Raw genomic sequence first — 8279 nt, 5'->3', positions numbered from 1 at the left:
CTGTAATTGATAGTTCTCAAGAAGCCCAATAAGGTCGAGAAAGCAATATTCTGTGCATATGTTTTACAATCACATTCTATGGAGGAGAAAATGTTAAAAGCCACCAACTTTTTTGAAAAAAATCTTGGATTATCAACATTTGTAATTCAAAGGCAAAAATGAAATAAACACAGACTTTCACTCCCTCTTTTTCCCCCATCCCCCCCTAAATCTTTTAAAGTCAGGCCTTTTCTACAACTCAAGACTATTTTCGGCTTGGAATATACATAATGGCAATGAGATGTAAATACCTTCTGAGAAGAAACAAGTAAATACACTCTACTAAAACTCAGGAAAAACAAAGTCTTGAACCCATTTGTGCATAGTTCATGATCCTCTTTAAACCAGCTTTTTTCTTGCCAACAATAGCTTGATAAAACCAATAAAAACCTATCCAAAGTTAATGCACAAGTTACCTGATCCAAGCAGGCTGGGACAAGGAGAGTTTATACAGTAACATACTTTATAGTATGTTAGTCAATTGTCTTTAACACAATCAAAAGCATTGATTTCTTTTTTAAAACATAAAGCATTTCATAAAGCACTCTTCAAACATTGTTGTGTCCATTATTTGGTAAATAAGTAACTGCTACAGAATAAACAGGTATTTTCTTCTTTTCTTCAGTGCTAGAAGTTGGGTTAAAATACATGAAATGGCGTGGAGTAGCTCCCCAGAAAATTCAGGCCTTCCTGAGACATCATCCACTGTGTGCAAGAAAGTGAGCAAACATTTACGAAGGAAAAAATACACAACAATGGCCAAAAAAATACAACACTGTTCATTCCCAGAGTTCTGAAGTAGCACATCTTCATTCTGAAAATAGGTTTCGATGGAAGAGTAATTGTCCTTTTTTTCATCTTAGTTTTCCTTTTTTTAAAGTTCCGAAAAGTTTGTAAACAGGAGGACGCCAGACATAGGCACCTCCAAATCAGTCACAAAAATATCCAGTCCAAGTGCTTCCCATTGCCTGCTTGCAGGATGGGCCCACTCTATTGTGTAGCTATGGCCACAGTTCAACTAGAGCATTTTTTATTTTTTTATTTTTTTTTAATTTTATACTCTGAAAGAAAACTGGTGCAATACTCCTGTAATAATTCTCTTGCATTAGTCCACAAAAAAGCCACTAAAGGTAGGTATACACATCATCTCCAGAGCACACACTGTTTAAGAGCGTCCTTGAGTAAACATTTACACATGAATTGCTGCTGGCCCCCTTTGTAAGATTAGCTGGAGGGGCTGCAGACACTCAGTGCAAAGTTAGAAGCTAATAATTTGACTGACAAGCAAATAAAAGCATATACTGTATAAAGAAACAAAACCACACTGATTTCATACACACACGCACACACACACAGATGCACACATCTGCACCATCACACATACGTACACAACAAACATTTTTTGTTTGAGCCTATTTGTGATGACAACATCTCGGAAGTGTAAATTAGACGGTTTTCACATTTCGTTATTGGCCTGCTTGATTCAAGTATTTGTGTTGATATGTTTTTGGGATCAAACGAAATAATGAAAGCAAGGGTAATGTGCATACTAAACCCAGGCTCACAAAAGTAGACTTTCCATGCCCCTCTCCCTCCCTCCCATTTCCCTGCCCATCCTCCCTATCCAACCAAAAGAGGTTGTGGATCAAGGGTCAAAATGATGTCCGAAATTGAGTTTAGTGCTGATTGTTAGCTCCACAAGATCATTGTTTTCCCTACATGGATTCTCCACTGAGAAGGTCACCAGGGAGCAAGGTGTTTATAGGCGTAGGGCTGCCGATTACTCTGGTGTCATCACTGTTAGGAGGCCCCCATAGGCTGCTGGAGTATTGAGGGACGCCACTCCACAGGAGGTCATTGGCTCCTTTGCCACTCAGGCTTGTAGTATTCCAGTGACCCAGATCGTTGCGGACCAATCCGTGAGAGTTGGTGCTTGACCCAAGTCGGCTCTGATTGGTTCCTGTGTTAGACTGCCAGCTAGAGGTCTGTGTCAGTGTTTGACCTTGTGCAAAGAAACGGTTAACTTCCTCATCACTGGCAAACTCAGCGAGGATGGTAGTGTTTCCCAGAACGCACCTGGACAAAAGAAATGTCAAACATTAGAAATTAAGCTGAATTAAGCTTATTAACTGAAAAACAGACTGTGCCAAAAGGTGTACTTAATGGCATTATACACGATTTTTAATTCACTAAAAGCTTTTACAAACATCCAATACACTGTTAATTAATAGATGTTTGGGAGCCAAACTGGGACCTCTAAAACACAACATACCACAAACCAATGTAAAGTTTGAAATGGAATTTGGAATGGTAGCTTTGTGTGTGTAAAGATGTGCATGAATGTTTTTCAGTTTTTTCAAAATACACCTGTGTTGCTAATTTATGACTTGCTTTCTTGTGACAATTTAAATACTGTTGTATCAAGTAAATTTTTTTTTGAGCATTGTGACTTTTAATTTTTTGGTAGTTGCAGAGGATGCTAAATTTTTCTAAATTCTATTGCTGGCAAGAAAAAAGCAGCTGGTTAGAGGTTCATGACTATGCACAAACGGATTCAAGACTTTGTTTTTCCTGATTTAGAGTGTATTTACTTGCTGCGTCTCAGCATGTATTTACATCTCAATCCCTTTAAGTATATTCCAAGCCAAAAGCAGTCACAATTTGTATTTTTTAAAAAGCCTGATTTTGGTGGGATGATAGGGGAGGTGAAGGGACTGTTTCATTTGTGTTTACTCCATTTTTGTCATTAAATTTCACCATGTATCTGTAATAAGGTCTCAATAGCTTAAAATACTTTCCAAATATGCTATTTTCTTACTTGGCACATATTCTTTTTTAATTCAATATATTCCCTTAATTTGGAGATAAAATTCGTAATTGAACTCAAAAGTCTTTGTTTCTTGTGTGACAATACTGTGGCGTTAAGAAATGTATTTGTCATATTTTGTGTGCAGGATCTGTTGTAGCAGTTTGTTGTTATTATTGGAGCCATTCTGTCTGTACACAGCAGCACTGTGCTGTTGCTGCAGCAGCATAATTGATCTTAATTGCTTCAATGTTGGTTTTAATCTGAACTAATGCAGGGTTCTGTTGTTTTGTGTTTTCCCTCTGGGATGTCGAAGAACAGGGATTGATTAGGTTGATTGACAAGTAAGGTCATATGACTGGGTACAGCTAGGCTTCCACGGAGAACTCAAGGCAGTCTGCTTTTTGGGATCTTTAGACAGAGGTCACTTTTTCTGCATCTTTTGCTGTGTCTGAAGTGGAGACTAGAATCTGCCAAGAAATAAGCCTCTTTCTCGGAGATTCTGCTGTTTGGGGGTGGAGTTTTTTCTGGAGGTTGCCACATGAGAATTAGAAGACAAGTATCTGTCTGGGTCACTCTCCAGAGGTGTAAAAAGGCCAGAAATTGAGTAGCCACATAGTATTTTTGTTTTCTGTGTGAACTGGTTCTAAAGAAGGGATTTATGTCTATGTGGGGATACTGCTAAATTGGAAAAATAGAGATAGCTAGCAGTTATTATCTTTTGTAATGTTTAAGTATTTTAATTGCTTTTTTTTGTTATATTCTCACTGTCTTCTTAAATAAAGTTTGTTTTGATACAAGCTTCCGAGTGAGTCACTTGAATCATATATCTGGAGTGAAACACCTTATGCTTGCGCTAATGCCAAAGTCAAATGGAAAAGTTAGGGTCTAGGCTAACCTCATGACATACCTTGGAGTTCACACTAAGCAATATACACTTGGTCAGTTCTCGGTCTGGCAGCTTCATTGGATCATGAAATTTTAGATATAGATTTTTTTAGCTGTTTGGTTTGGAGATAAATTAAATACAAGATTGGATTCTGTTTTCTGTCCTGCCTAGATAGGGGCAGCTTACAAATCAACGAACCAATGTCCAAGGTTCAGCGATAGCTTTGGAGAGAGATTTAATAAAGGAGCTGTTGGAGGGGTAGATTGTAAGTGGCACATTCTGGGGAATGCTCAATGGAAACAGAGGGCTGAGGGGAAATGGAGAGTTGATCAAAATATGTCGATCCATGGGCTGAGAGGTGGTGTATGGTAGCCACCAATGGATCCAGTATATCAATAGAGGAGAGGGAAAGGCAAGCGAGACTGACAAATGTTTTCACAAATCAGTGCTGATGATGAGTCAGGGAATGTTTATTCTTTCTTTATCTGAAGTTCAGGAAAACACAAAGAGACTTAAGTCAGTTCAATGAATTATAACAAGGGCTCCTGATAAATACCCAAGCAGGATTAAATTATGGTAAAATCTTAAACTTAGAGTCATATAAGAAGCTTACATGTGCAGAGACTTCTGGGCCTTAGCTGCTTCTTCCTTGGAGCTGTAGCGAACTACAGCATTTCCTTGGGTTAAGTTCAGATGGAATGTTATCAATGGACCATGTTGCATGCATAAAGTCCGCAAAGTTGAACCATCGATCTGTAGCAAAAGAGCAAACCATCAAAACTTGCAATATTTTCAAATCTTAATGCAGATACTATGCATTAATCTTAATGTCCATGATTTTACAAGCTTGCTTGGCAGACATTACACGTAAAGATGATCAATTAGGCACCTTATATAGTAATCATCCTTAAATATCCAAGACCTGCAACATTGTGCCAATTCATTCTAATTCTTAACTAAACTGAAGCCTACTACATAGAACAATACAGCACAGTACAGGCCCTTCAGCCTACGATGTTGTGCCGAACCTTTTCCGAAACCAAGATAAAGCTATCTGACTCCCTATCATTCTGGTGTGCTCCATGTGCCTATCCAATAACCGCTTGAAAGTTCCTAAAGTGTCCGACTCCACTATCACAGCAGGCAGTCCATTCCACACCCCAACCACTCTGAGTAAAAAACCTACCTTGTACATCCCTCCTATATCTTCCACCACAAACCTTATAGTTATGCCCCCTAGTAACAGCTACATCCACCCAAGGAAATAGTCTCTGAACATCCACTCTACCTATCCCCCTCATCATCTTATAAACCTCTATTAAGTCACCTCTCAACCTCCTCCGCTCTAAAGAGAAAAGCCCCAGCTCCCTCAACCTTTCCTCATAAGACCTACCCTCCAATCCAGACAGCATCCTGGTAAATCTCCTTTGCACTCTTTCCAGTGCTTCCACATCCTTCTTATAGTGAGAATTGCACACAATATTCCAAATGTGGTCTCACCAAGGTCCTGTACAGTTGCAGCATAACCCCATGGCTCTTAAACTCAAACCCCCTGTTAATAAACGCTAACACACTATAGGCCTTCTTCACGGCTCTATCCACTTGAGTGGCAACTTTCAGAGATCTGTGGATATGAACCCCAAGATCTCTCTGTTCCTCCACATTCCTCAGAACCCTACCTTTGACCCTGTAATCCGCATTCAAATTTGTCCTACCAAAATGAATCACCTCACACTTATCAGGGTTAAACTCCATCTGCCATTTTTCGGTCCAGCTCTGCATCCTATCAATGTCTCTTTGCAGCCAGTGATTCATATACTAGCTAGTGGTTCATATACTCAAAACCCTACACCTTGCAGAATCTGAGCGTATGGTTGGGTACGATTTTGGTGACTAATCACACAATGCGAATAAAATTGAGTTGACAAGATAAGCAATCTGTATTTCTGACGGGCAGAAACGGAGCATAGCTGAGAATGGAAAAATAACTAATGTAGCTTAATCTGGTGGAGCAACTGAAGATCTTGTCCAAAGACTACAGTAGTCTAAGAAGCAGAATTGCAGGAGAGACGGAAATGGAGAGGGAAGGGAAAAGGTACAATAGTGCATATTCTGGGGATTTAAAGGGGTTGGCTGATTCAGTTGGCTGGTCATCTGGTTTGTGATGCGGAGCAACGTCAACACCACGGGTTCAATTCTCGTGCCAGTCAAGGTTATCCATGAAGACCCCACCTTCTCAAAGTTGCCCATCACCTGAGATGTGTTGACCCTCAGGTTAAATCACCACCAGTCAGTGCTCTCTCTCTCTCAAAAAGGGAGAGAGCAGTCTATGGTCCTCTGGCACTTGGGCGACTTTCATTCTAGGAGTTTACAGAAGCTGGGAGACCACATGAAGCACTGTCAATCGCTTTGAATCTATTTCCTTAGCACGTATTCCAAATTGAGCAAATCTGAACTCCCGTGCTATATGAAGAATATTAAATGTTGAGTGATGTCAGAGGATGCTACATATTTTTTGTTTGGTGGAAACAGTCAGGTCCTGGGGATTTGTCACCCTATACTTCCATTAATGTCCTTATTATTGAAGTTTTACTTGCGTTAGTTTTATTTAGCCTCTGTCCCTAATCCGCTATTAATTTCCTCGGGACTTCCAGCAAGCTATCCTTCTTTTCAACTGTAAATCTGTCCCCTCAGGTGAATGTAAAATACCCTATTCAAGTATTTTGAACAAGAGAGTTCTCTATGGTGCCTGGCCTATATTTATCCCTCACCCAACTCCACTAAAAGCAAGAAGGAAACACCAAATTAGCTGCTTACTTTCTTTCTAACACACTGTGGTTGCATAGTGTGTTTTGCCATTGAGAACTCTCTTGTTCTTCAAAATACTTGAATAGGGTATTTTACATTCACCTGAGGGGACAGATTTACATTAGAAAAGAAGGATAGCTTGCCGGAAGTCCAAGGAAAATAGCGGATTAGGGATTGAAGCTAAATAAAACGCAAGTAAAACTTCAATAATGAGGAAATTAATGGAAGTATAGGGTGATAAATCCCCAAGACCTGACTGTTTCCACTGAAGGGTGTTAAAGGAAATAGGGGGAGAACATTGTAGACTTGCTAACTAAAATCTTCCAGAATTCACTAGATTTCGGAGTTGTCCCTGTGGATTCGAAAATTGCTCACGACTTTCCTGCTTTTTGAGGACGAAAGAGGAAGATCAGGGAAATACAGACCTGTTAACCTAACATCTGTGGTGGGGAAATTGGTGGAGTGGATAATCAAGGATAGGGTGGCTGAACACCTCAAAATATTAGTTAATCAAGGAGAGCCAGCATGGATTCATTGGACAGGTAGGTCATGCCTAACAAACCTCACTGAACTTTTTGAAGAGGTAACTAAGGTAGTGGACAGGGGAACGTCCATGAATGTTGTTTTTGTTGGACTTCCAGGGGTCATTTGATGAAGTCTTACATAAAAGACTGTTAACTAAGGTAGAAGCCCATTGAATTGAGGGCAAATTACTGACATGGCTGGGAAATTGGTTGAGTGGCATGTGACAGAAAGTTGGAATAATGCGTAGGTACTCAAATTAGCATGATGTGACTAGTGGTGTCCCAGAAGGAAGTGTGTTAGTGCCTCAATTATTCACATTATTTATTAGCAACTTGGATAATGGCACAGCAAGTCATATTTCCAAATGTGTTGATGGCACCAAGTTAGATGGCATTGTAGGCAATGTAGATGATAGCATAAAATTACAAAGTGATATTAATAGCAGATAATAAAGAAAGTGAATGGAATGTTGGCATTTATAGCTAAAGGAATGGAATATAAAGGTCAGGAAGTTTTGTTGCAACTAATAAGTAATAGTATTTTTAAAAAGCTCCACTCGTGAAGTTGTGTCTCTTTTGAAAAAATCAAACTACATGAACACAAAATATTTAAATGTAATAGATGTTACCCAAAATGGATGAGCACCTACTTATTTCTTCCAACGTTGCAAAATTTCTAATTGCGAAAGTCATTAGACATAACTGGAAACTCAGCCTCACTTTTGAGAAACACACATTGAAATGGGTTTTCTCAGCAACATGAAAATCAGATGACAGATTATAATGCTATTACAGGTTTAAGGGTTCACTAGATGCCAATTAAATTCTACAAACGTAAAACTACACATTTTCAATTCAGATAGATTGAATTTAGAAATTTTAGGTGTTCTGATGTTCTAGCTCACTTGCAAACAATGGCATGGACAAGGCTGAAGTTGCATTCACATTACAATGGAGGAATGCTACTGCTTTTCTTGGTTCAATTGTTACCTGGGGTGTGAGGTTTCGGAGAACCAGCCAGCTATTGTTCCTTCCAGAACTGTCAGTACTCCAAGCAGAATCTAAAATAAGCAAAAGATCATATCATATCCTACTCATTTATGTTCTGTGTTACGTTGTGGCTGTTGTAGTGTAATCAAGAGATTTCAGATTTTAAGAACAAAAGGTATTTATTGATAAGAGAAACTTGGGTACAGGAGGTTTACGCTGCACG

General features: G+C 39.2%; 1 protein-coding gene across 11 annotated transcripts in view; it reads right to left on the bottom strand.

The window, feature by feature from the left end:
• Window positions 1–915: 915 nt before the first annotated feature.
• Window positions 916–8279, bottom strand: part of tnrc6c1 (trinucleotide repeat containing adaptor 6C1) — a 175764-nt gene continuing 168400 nt past the window's right edge. For all 11 annotated transcript variants that reach the window (XM_078225501.1, XM_078225506.1, XM_078225503.1 and 8 more), the window contains 3 exons: window positions 8057–8127; window positions 4348–4487; window positions 916–2115 (listed from right to left, as the gene is read on the bottom strand). In XM_078225501.1, coding sequence (XP_078081627.1) covers window positions 1755–2115; window positions 4348–4487; window positions 8057–8127 — 572 coding nt within the window. In that variant the 3' untranslated portion in view covers window positions 916–1754. The remainder of the gene's footprint in view (window positions 2116–4347; window positions 4488–8056; window positions 8128–8279) is intronic.

This window comes from Mustelus asterias, chromosome 12 (assembly GCF_964213995.1).
Source record: "Mustelus asterias chromosome 12, sMusAst1.hap1.1, whole genome shotgun sequence".
In the NCBI taxonomy this organism is placed as follows: Eukaryota; Metazoa; Chordata; class Chondrichthyes; order Carcharhiniformes; family Triakidae; genus Mustelus; species Mustelus asterias.
Note: the sequence above shows the minus strand (reverse complement) of the source record. Positions and strands in the feature narration are given on the sequence as shown.